The sequence below is a fragment of the Geospiza fortis genome, unplaced genomic scaffold (assembly GCF_000277835.1).
Source record: "Geospiza fortis unplaced genomic scaffold, GeoFor_1.0 scaffold289, whole genome shotgun sequence".
NCBI classification, from domain to species: domain Eukaryota; kingdom Metazoa; phylum Chordata; class Aves; order Passeriformes; family Thraupidae; genus Geospiza; species Geospiza fortis.
In genome coordinates this window covers 968958-979999 of record NW_005054478.1, presented here as the reverse complement: position 1 = coordinate 979999, position 11042 = coordinate 968958, and the positions used below count along the sequence as shown (strand labels likewise).

The 11042-nt window shown below is 49.8% G+C and overlaps 1 protein-coding gene across 1 annotated transcript in view; it reads right to left on the bottom strand.

Annotated features, from left to right (window-relative positions):
• CSMD2 (CUB and Sushi multiple domains 2) overlaps positions 1-11042 on the bottom strand; it is a 225955-nt gene that overhangs the window by 77402 nt on the left and 137511 nt on the right. Inside the window, 6 exon segments of the mRNA XM_031063038.1 lie at positions 479-694; positions 3341-3457; positions 4379-4567; positions 5910-6097; positions 7076-7214; positions 10826-11020. Coding sequence (XP_030918898.1) covers positions 479-694; positions 3341-3457; positions 4379-4567; positions 5910-6097; positions 7076-7214; positions 10826-11020 — 1044 coding nt within the window.

Below are 11042 nucleotides of genomic sequence, written 5' to 3'. Positions count from 1 at the left end.
GGGAAGGAGGAAAAGGAAAGGGAGGAAAGGGAGGAAAAGGGAAGGACGAAATGGGGAAGGAGGAAAAGGGGAAGGAGAGAAAGGGAAGGGAGGAAAAGAGAATGGAGGAAAGGAAAGGAAAGGAAAGGAAAGGAAAGGAAAGGAAAGGAAAGGAAAGGAAAGGAAAGGAAAGGAAAGGAAAGGAAAGAAAGGAAAGGAAAAGAGAGGAAAAGAGAAGGAAGGAAAGGAAAGGAAAGGAAAGGAAAGGAAAGGAAAGGAAAGGAAAGGAAAGGAAAGGAAAGGAAAGGAAAGGAAAGGAAAGGAAAGGAAAGGAAAGGAAAGGGGAAGGGAGGAAAGGGGAAGGGAGGAAAAGGAAAGGGAGGAAAAGGGGAAAGAAGAAAAGGAGAGAAGGGAGGAGGGAGGGAAAGAAAATAAGGAAAAGAAGGAAGGGACAGAAGGAAAGGAGGCACAGAGGGAAGGCTTGGGCAGCCGCTGTCACCTGAGAAGGTGATGTTGAAGCCCTCGTAGGACATGGAGAAGTCGGAGATGAGGCGGATCTGGGCCGAGAAGTTGCCGAAGAGCCCCGCGCTGAGCGGGGCCGGCAGCCGCGAGCCCGTCAGCTGCTTCAGGGGCTGGGCAAAGCTGGAGTTCTCCGTGATCAGCAGGTAATCGTGCCCGTTCTCCAGGTGGAACGTGTGGAAGGTGAAGAACACACCTGCAGAGAGAGGGGAAACCACGGGTGGGGTCATCCCGGCGCCCAACCCCTGCTCCCCGCCGAGGGCAGGGGGAAAATCACACTGAAATCGTGGATTTGGTTCTGGTGGAAAGAAAATCAGTAAAAACCCTAAACCTGGGGTGTGGGAGCAGGGACAGGCTCTGGAAATGCTGGATTCCTGTGCCCTTGTCAGGATGACACAAACTGGCTCCAGGGACAGAGCAGCAGCTGAGGGAGCAGCCCAGGGGAGCCTTTTATTCTAGAAGTGACTTTTAAATGGAGAGCAGCAAGGCTGGAGCTGGGAGGGCTCGAAAATGAGCGTGTTCCAGAAGGAATTCCTGCCTGGAAAAACAGGATTTAATCCCAGCCTCAAGGTCAGGGAGGCTTTTCCAGAAGTGTGTCAGAGGTGCAGCTGCAAGGACCTTCCCATGATGGGCTGAATCAGAGAATTTGGGTGGGAATGACCTTAAAAATGGCTTTATTCCATCCCCCTACCATGAGAAGGGCCACCTTCCCCTAAACCCTACTTTTATTCACCTTTTCTTGCCCAAAATAAACCCCACAGCAGCTCCAGCCACGGAAACGCCAGCCAAACACAGCGAAACTATTTTGCCTCTTCCTCCCAAATTCAATTTGAACGACTCGAAACATTTGGGGAGAAGGCTGTGACCTTGCAGCATTTGTAAATGAGCCAGAGAGGAGTAATGGATTACTTAAAGTCCCCTTCACACCTCCAGACACACAATGGGAAGCACTTCAGGCTCCTCCAGGAGCCTCCAGCGAGGTGATTTTTCATGCTGGAATTCAAACACCATTAGAAACACTCATTCTCTGGAAAATAATTCCAGCTTGGAAATAAAAAATAATAAAAAAAAGAAAAAAAAAATCAACAAAAAAAGGCAGTGAGAGCGGGAGCCAGGCAGGATCTGAGCTCAGGAACTCTGTCACAGCATTGTCACACCGACTTAACAAGGCAAGGAGATGCCAAGCAATAAAAAGCCTTTTTGCATTTAGATGGATTTTTCCATCCTGATCTCTCAGCTCGGGGCAGGCTCCCGAGCCCCTGCTCGTGTGGGATTAGGATTGATCCTGCCCAGAACCCCTCCAGGAAACCCCAGGATGGAATCTGGGCTTTGGGAGAGATCCCTGCTTGGTTTGACCAGGTTATTTCATTTAACCCAATAATTCCCACCCCGAGGGCTGGCTCTGCGTGCCACCATTCCCAAAATATCCCAAAGAAACAGCAGGAAACCTGCAGAGAAAGCCCAGAGGAAGATCCTCCTCCTTGCTGCCCATTCCCTATTGATTTCTAGAGATCAGGGAAAGCTCTGGGGATCCAATATCCGACCCCACAGCACCAAATTCCAGCTGAATATTCCATTTATTTATCCTTGGCCCTCTCCAAGTTCTTCCTGGAGCTTTGCTGCTCACATGGAGCTCCTCCTTTCCAAGAAGTGAAGGTCAGAGAGGCTGGAAACCAACAAGGAGCTTTTCCCATGGGATTGGGAATGAAGGAATTGTGGGATCATCCCAACCTTTATCCCTCACTGCCCTTCAGGGTCTCAGAAGGATTTTTATGACCCAGAGCTTAGGACTGACCTTGATAACTCTTTCTTTACATTCATTCTGTGGAGAACATTTTTTAGTCTGCAAAATTCCACAAAAGCAGGAAACTTCCAAGAGTTTCCAAATTGTTTGTTATTTCTACCAGAAGCACAAAACAGAAATAGATCTGACCCGAAAACTGGGATGTGGGGAATGCAAAATGACTTTATTCTCCCCTGACAGCAAATTTAAACCCTCAGCTTTAGCAAACCCAGCTTAAGGAACAGAAATAACATCACCCCTCTGGAATCAGCACAAGAATAATTCAGTTATCCTGGAGAACATGCCCAAATTCCAAGTTTTTTAAAGTAAAAACTCCAAGCAGAGGGCACGAGGCTCCTCCAGCACTGAAGGATTGTGGAACTGTAGCAAAAAGGGCTAATTATAAACTCATTTTTAAGGATTTGTGACCAATTAAACCTTTGCTCTGGTCTGCAATTTACTGTGGCACAAAACATCTCTGCAAACACAAGGTTGGGCTTTTTTTTTTTTTTTCCCCTCCCCCCCATTCTCCGCAGAAGAAACAGCAAAACAAATTAAAGGAGAAAGAAATCACTTTGAAGCAGTGAGATTAAAAATAATGGTCTCTCTTTAGGCATTTAAATACCTTTAAAATTAAACTGCTTTTCAACTCCACTTGCACAGCCTGGGAGTCCATAAAGCGTCACAGGAATTGTTGGAGCGGTTGGGGCAATTCCAGGACTCGTGTGGTGGCCGTGTGGGAGATATTCCCAAAAAACCTTGGAGGGGAGGAGCTGAGCACCTCCAGAAATCCCTCAGGAGGGGCAGATCCCTCCCTGTGACAGGGAATGGTGTCAGGATATCCACATCCTGCCTTTCAGGATGGGGCCACCGAGGTCTGGAACAGGAGGTAACACAAAGCTCTGTCTGATAATAATTTTCCCTTTAAAAGGATAGAAGAGGTGACATCAAAACCCTCTCTGGATTTTGTCCAGGGACAATGGAATCATCATTCCCGAGAGGAACTCTTGGTTCCCACAGGGAAAAGTTTCTCTGCCGCTGCCTCAGTCCTCTCCTCACCTTTGCCGTGGGATGTTTCTATGGTCCACGTGCAGTTCAAGTTGTTGGGATAAAAATCAGGGAAGCCTGGGGAGAGGATGGTGCCACTGGAGCCACGGATGTAGCCCCCACAGAGAGCTAAAAACACCAAAAACAAGGAGAGAAAGGGTTCAATAATCCAGAATCTTTCACAAGCTGGGAGGAAAAAGTAAAAGCAAAACCCAACTCAGGATGATCCAACAAAAGAGAATGATCGACCCAAATCCAATACACCCAAACTGGGTTTGTTGGACAAAACCCAACAAAATCCATGGGCAGACCCACCAAAATCCAACAAAACTCATGGATTTAATGCCACTGGGAGCTCTCCAGCTACTGCTTTGGCAGTGGGTCTGCAGGTGGAACTACCATCCCTGTGGGATCCAACAAAACCAGGAAAATCCAACAGAAGAGAATGATCGACTGAAATCCAATCAACCCAAACCAGATTTTGTTGGTCAAAATCCAACAAAATACATGGATAGATCCCCAAAATCCAACAAAAACCACGGATTTAATGCCACTGGGAGCTTTCCAGCTGCTGCTTTGGCAGTGGGGAAGGGATTCCAGCAGGTGGAACCACCATCCCTGTGGGATCCAACAAAAAGAGGAAAATCCAAGAAAATTCATGGACAGACCCACCAAAATCCAACAAAACTCATGGATTTAATGCCACTGGGAGCTCTCCAGCTGCTGCTTTGGCAGTGGGTGTGCATGGGAAGGTTTCCAGCAGGTGGAACCACAATCCTTGTGGGACCCAACAAAAAGAGGAAAATCCAAAAACAGACCGATGGACCCAAATCCAATCAACCCAAATTGGGTTTTATTGGTCGAAATCCATCAAAACCCATGGACTGAATGCCACTGGGAGCTCTCCAGCTGCTGCTTTGGCAGTGGGTGTGCACGGGAAGGTTTCCAGCAGCTGGAACCACCGTGGGATCCACCTCTGGATATTGCCACCCTGTGAGCTCAGCTCTGCCTCCCAACACCAAGAGCATCCTGCAGCAGAGCCTTCCTCACCCTCACAGCTGGGCAGGGGCCGGCTCCACTGGAAGTTGGGCTCACACTCCAGGGCCTCAGCGTCACTCAGGGTGTAGCCAGGGTCACAGCTGAACGTCACCAGGGCTCCCACGTAGAAATCGTTGCCGTGGCGCTGCCCGTTCACTGGGATGCCGGGGTCCAGGCAGTGGTCGGACTGCAGCTTCACAGCTGGGCACAGAGAGCAGGGCACAGCCCTCAGGTGGGCACTGAGGAGCTCCGGGGAAGCTCAGCCCACCCGTGGGATCACCCCAAATCTTGGTGGTTAACCCCAAGGTCAGAGGGTGGAAGGGAGAGAGGGAATTCTTCAAGGGAGGGGATGGAGAGAGGGAAATGCTCAAAGTGAGAGGATGGAGAGAGGGAAATCCCTGAAATGAGAGGAGGAAAGGGAGAGAGGGAAATCCCTGAAATGAGGGGATGGAGAGAGGGAAATCCCTGAAATGAGGGGATGGAGAGAGGGAAATCTTCAAAGTGAGGGGATGGAGAGAGGGAAATGATCAAAGTGAGGGGATGGAGAGAGGGAAATCTTCAAAGTGAGCGGATGGAGAGAGGGAAATCCCTGAAATGAGAGGAGGAAAGGGAGAGAGGGAAATCCCAAAAGGGAGAGGATAAAGAGAGGGAAATCCCTGAAATGAGGGGATGGAGAGAGGGAATTGCCCCAAGGGAGGGAAGGAAATGGAGAGAGGAAAATCGCTGAAAAGAGGGGAGGAAATGGAGAGAGAAAAATCCCAAAACTGAGAGGATAAAGAGAGGGAAACCCTCAAAGTGAGAGGAGGAAATGGAGAGAGGAAAATCCCTGAAATGAGGGGACGGAGAGAGGGAAATCCTCAAAGTGAGGGGATGGAGAGAGGGAAGTCCCTGAAATGAGAGGAGGAAAGGGAGAGAGGGAAATCCCAAAAGGGAGAGGATAAAGAGAGGGAAATCCCTGAAATGAGGGGATGGAGAGAGGGAACTGCCCCAAGGGAGAGGAGGAAATGGAGAGGAGGAAATCGCTGAAAAGAGGAGAGGAAATGGAGAGAGGAAAATTCCAAAAGTGAGAGGATAAAGAGAGGGAAATCCTCCACGTGAGAGGAGGAAAGGGAGAGAGGGAAATCTCTGACCTGAGAGGATGGAGAGAAGGAATTGCCCCAAGGGAGAGGAGGAAAGGGAGAGAGGAAAATCCCAAAAGTGAGAGGATAAAGAGAGGGAAATCCTCAAAGTGAGAGCAGGAAAGGGAGAGAGGAAAATCCCAAAAGTGAGAGGACGGAGAGAGGGAAATCCCTGAAATGAGGGGATGGAGAGAAGGAATTCCCCCAAGGGAGGGGAGGCCAAACCAGTCTGGGATGCTGGGAAAAGCAGAAACTGCTCCTCCACTGGCAGCACCTTCCTTGAGCAGTGGGAGCTGCCTGGCACGGGGAAAACAAAACCCAGGGTGCCCTGAGGAGGCCGTGGTGCTGCTGGAGATTGGGAACTGCAGGGAATTGCAGGGAATTGCAGGGAATTGCAGGGAATTGCACGAACAAGGGGCCCTTACTTTCATATCTGATCTGGAAGCCGATGTCAGAGTGGCTCTTGTCCGTGGTGAACAGGAGGTAGAGGTGGTTGCTGGTGCTGATCAGGAACTGGGGCACCTGCGTGCCGTCATAGACCCCAATCAGGGGAGAGGAGTAGGAGCGGCCATCCCTCACCTCCAGGGTGTCATAATTCACCTCTGTCTTGAACCTGGAAGGGACAGGAGGAAAATGAAACCCCAGCACTGCTCCCTTCTCCTCATTCCCTCCTGGAACCGCCATGGGGGCAGGCGCGGGTCCTTTCTCCTGCCTGAGGGTCTCACTGGGGGCACCTCACACGTGTTTGGGGTTTTTTTGGGATCCTTAACCTCTTCATCTGCTGGCCCCCATCAGGCTGGCAGTGTCTCCAGGTGCTGGGGCAGCAAATGGAACAGAGCTGGGAGAGCCACGGAGCCCCAAATGTCACAGCAGTGGTGGCAGTGGCAGCTCCTCTCTGCTCTCTGGGGCGTTGCTGGCACTGCCAGGAATCCAAACAGCAGCTGGTTTTCAGGATATTTGGATTTATATCCATCTACGTGCCTGAACAAGCATTTTTTTTTATCTTGATTTCTTTTTTTTTTTGACAAATAATTAAACCACATATCCCTACATCATCCAAATCATTTGTCATCAATACGCTTCCAATTAACCTTCCTCTGTATTTCCTAGCATCAAAACCAATAACCATCATACAACCACCCCCAAACAGACATAGAATTAAAGCCAGAACTACCCCCCCAGAAAACCAAACAAAAATGCAAACCATGATGATAAATCATCGACCAATCGCCTGCCAAATTTTACGTTCTTGTAGAACCAGGGAATTTGGGGCAGAATCAGGGAATTTGGGGGTAGAGCCAGGGGATTTGGGGGCAGAGCAGGGAATTTGAGGGCAGAACAGGGAATTTGGGGCAGAATCAGGGAATTTGGGGACACAGCAGGGAATTTGGGGGCAGAACAGGGAATTTTGGGCAGAACAGGGATTTTGGGAGCAGAGCAGGGAATTTGGAGGCAGAACAGAGAATTTGGGGGCAGATCAAGGGAATTTGGGGCAGAACAGGGAATTTGGGGGCAGAGCAGGGAATTTTGGGCAGAGCAGGGAATTTGGGGGCAGAGCAGGGAATTTGGGGCTGCCCAAGGTGGTGAGCACCTGTCGAAGGTGATCTTGATGGGGTAGCCAGGCTGGGCCTCGATGACCCAGGCACAGCTCAGCGAGTCCTTGTAGAAGCCAGGCCAGCCTGGGGACAGGATGGTTCCACTGGGTGACGTCAGGTGGCCCCCACAGGGTGCTGGGGACACAAAAAAGGGACACAAATCACACAACTATCCAGGCTGGAAAAGACCTTCAGGCTCATCCAGCCCGATGCCACCTCTAAACCACATCCCTGAGCGCCACATCTTTAAAACTGGGGTGAAAAACGTCACAGAGCTGCAGCACCGTGAGACGTCCCAACCCTCAAAACCCCTTCCCTGCATTTCCGTCCCTTCCACGAGTTAAAAAATCACCAGGAACTGCTCAGAAATTGCCTCTGCAGCTCCGAGAGCAGACACTGCCCCCACGGGAGCCAGCAGGGCTGACCTCGGGCCCCGCTCGGAGGGGACGGGGCGTAAAATAATGATTGGATAGAACAGCAGAGGGAACTGCAAGGTCACTCGGCATTTCAGGTGCCAGGAAAATCCCTCCCGGCCCTGCTAATTGAGTCATGGCTTTGCTGCCACCAGGGACATCACCAGGGCAGGGCGTTCATTCCATCCCGTGGTGCCCGGTGGCACCAGCAGGAGCTGCGGGCGCTTTTTTGTGTTTTCTGGGGAAAGGACACCGGGTCTGAGAGCGCAGAGGCACAAAAACCCCACAAAGGGCCAGGTTTTGTCCTCCAAGGAGTCAGCCAGGGCCAGCCCCAATGTCACCGTGCCCCTGTGCCACCCCGATGTCACCCTGCCCCTGTGCCACCCCAAAATGTGCCAATCCCAATGTCACCATGCCCCTGTGCCACCCCAATGTCACCCTGCCCCTGTGCCACCCCAAAATGTGCCAGCCCCAATGTCACCGTGCCCCTGTACCACCCCAATGTCACCCTGCCCCTGTGCCACCCCAAAATGTGCCAGCCCCAGCCCCAAAGCTCCCCTGCTGCTCTGAAGGGTGGCAGATCAAAGTCATTTGATCTCAGCTGGCTCCAAAGCAATTATTTTAATTATTTTTCCCTTCTGCCCCAAAGCTGCACGGTCTCCTGTCAGGATTTCCAGCCTTTTCTCTGTCTCCTTCATTCCCATTAATTTTTTTTTCTTTTTTCAAGTGCTGAGCAGGATTTTAGATCTCCGGGATTTTCTCCTTGCTTAAAAAGGGTAATTAAAAGGTCCAGACTGAAGGGTGAGTCAAAGAAATCACCAGAGTGATCAGGAGGAGAAGGCAGAAGGTTATCGAATATAAAAGTTGATTAGAAGTGTATTATTTAATGAATGTTTCCCTTCCAATACTTAAAAAAATGTAAATTTCAAGGCTTGTGCTTTGAAAGGCACCAAACTGAATTAAACCTGCATTTTGACAGGAGCAAAATTACGTAAGAATACAAAAAGTCCAGCTTTTTATTCTGGACTTTTATATTTTATTATTTATTTATATAAAAGCTGTTGAAAACAATTGATTCCTTCCTTCAGTCCCAAAGACAACGGCCAGGACTGTGCAATTCCCGCTGCTCAGGCAATGCAGGGCCAATTACTCCAATTATTTCTCAATATTCCAGGGCTGTTTCTCAAGAGCTCAGCACTTGTTATTCAAATTGCTGCAAATACCCGAGCAGAGCATGGCTTCCCTGAGAACACAGGGCACAGGAAGATTTTCAGTCCTAATGAGCTCCTTCTTCACTTCTCTTTTCCAGAGCAGAGGCTTGAAAGTCCTAAAAAAGCTTTGAAATCTGAATTTAAAGCCTTTAATTCAGCCCAGCTCCCCCCACAGCAGGGTTGGCTGTTGTGGGCAGGAGATGGAAACGCAGAATTTTTGTCTCTCAGCTGCCAGAGCCCATTGACAGAACTTCTGTCATTACATAAATATCAGATATTTTACATGGATCAAAAACCAGGATGGGAAAACATCACCCTGGATCTTCCGTTCCTTTTTGTTTCAGTTTCATTCCCTCCCTGACAGAAGCAGCAGGGAAGCTTTGAGGCATCACTAAACCAGAACCTTTTATTATTGTTGTTATTGTTATTGTTATTAGAAAAACACCTGCTGTAACAAGAACTGATCATCAAATCATCAAACAAACACAATAAAAATACTCCCCAGCCTTCATTCCACACACAAAATAAAATTGGAAAATAAACAGAGCTCAGGAATATTTGAACTGAAACTTCCTCCCCAGCAAACTCCTCCTTCCAGAGGGGTGGAAAATCCTGCAAAGTGTTGGCTGGATGATGTGGAATGTGAGAGTGAGACCCCGACAGGCAGAATCCTGATTCTGGACCCCAAAAGGCTGCAAAATTCCCCCAAAAAATCTCTGTCCCCAAAGGAATGTTCACCTGGAGAAGAGGAAGAGGAGGAGGAGAAGAGGAGGAGGAGAAGAGGAGAAGAGGATGAGGCGAAGGAGGAGAAGATGAGGAGGAGGAGGAGGAGGAGAAGAGGACAAGAAGAGGATGAGGAGAAGGAGGAGAAGATGAGGAAGAGAAGGAGGAGAAGAAGAGGAGGAGGAGGAGAAGAGGAGAAGGAGAAGAGGAAGAGGAAGAGGAAGAGGAGGAGAAGAGAAAAAAGAGGAAGAAGAGGAGGATGAGAAGAAGAGGAGAAGAGGGGAAGAAGAATAGAAGAAGGAGAAGGAGAAGGAGAAGGAGAAGGAGAAGGAGAAGGAGAAGAGGAGGAGGAGGAAGAGAAGAGGAAGAGAAGAAGAGAATCTCTCTCCCACCAAGCTGGGAACATTGACCAGGAGAGGAGAAGCTCCAAGGAGACCTCAGAGCTCCTCCCTGCACCTAAAGGGGCTCCAGGAGAGTTGGAGAGGGACTGGGGACAAGGGACAGGACACAGGGAATGGCTTCAAACTGGGAAAGGGGAGATTTGGGGATATTGGGAAGGGATTCTTGGCTGTGAGGGTGGGGAGGAGCTGGGATGGAATTCCCAGAGCAGCTGTGGCTGCTCCAGGATCCAAGCCAAGCTTGGAGCCAAGGCCAAGCAGGAGCACCCTGGGACAACAGAGGTGTCCCTGCTGAGAGAATCATGGATTTGTCTTTCCAAACCAGCTGTGGGGCTGCTGGGAGATAAAACCAGCACTGGGAGAGATAAAAGAAACAATGGGAAGGATTTCACTGATTGGTGAATGGAAAAAAGAGATTTGATTTTATAGATAAACTTTAGGTTTGCTGAGAAATGAAATTAGACATTGAGAGATGAAAGAAACAATGGGGAAGAAAAACCTCTAAATTCTGTAAGAATTAAAAATTTAAAAGGAAGGGTTGTACATTAGAGGGGAATCTTTGGGATCAGGTGTTCTGGGAAGTCTGAACCTCTCAAATACCTCAGAAATGGGGAAAAAACCCTAAATTTCGTAAGAATTAAAAATTAAAAGGGAGGGTCATACATTAGAGGGGAATCTTTGGGATCAAGAGTTCTGGGAAGTCTGAACCTCTCAAGTACCTCAGAAATGGGGAAAGAGAGAAGGGAAATGCAGCTGGGAAATTGGGATAAAAAGGAGGCTGCGTCCTCCAAAAACTGGAGAGACCCCAGGGGAATGCCCCATGGCCTCTGCCTTGATTGGAATAAAGTTCCAGGACTCCTCTGTCTCCTTTTTGGCCATAAACCTCTGGTGTTTGTGGATGGATTTTCCTGACAACACCCACGGGAAGAGCCGAGATGGGATCTTTAGCACCCCAAACCACCCCAGGAGCCCGAGGGCAGCAGGCAGGGGCTGGGGCTGACCTTCGCAGCGCAGCACGGCGTTGTCCCACACCACGCTGCCCTCCTGCAGGACGCAGGTGACGCTCTCGGCGCCGTGCGTGCGGATGAAGCCCTCGTCGCACAGGAAGGACACGGAGCTGCCCAGCTGCAGGCTGTCCCCGAAGCGCTTCCCGTTCACCGGCACGCCGGGGTCCGGGCACTCGTTGTGCCGGAACGCTGCCAGCAGCAGGAGCAGGAG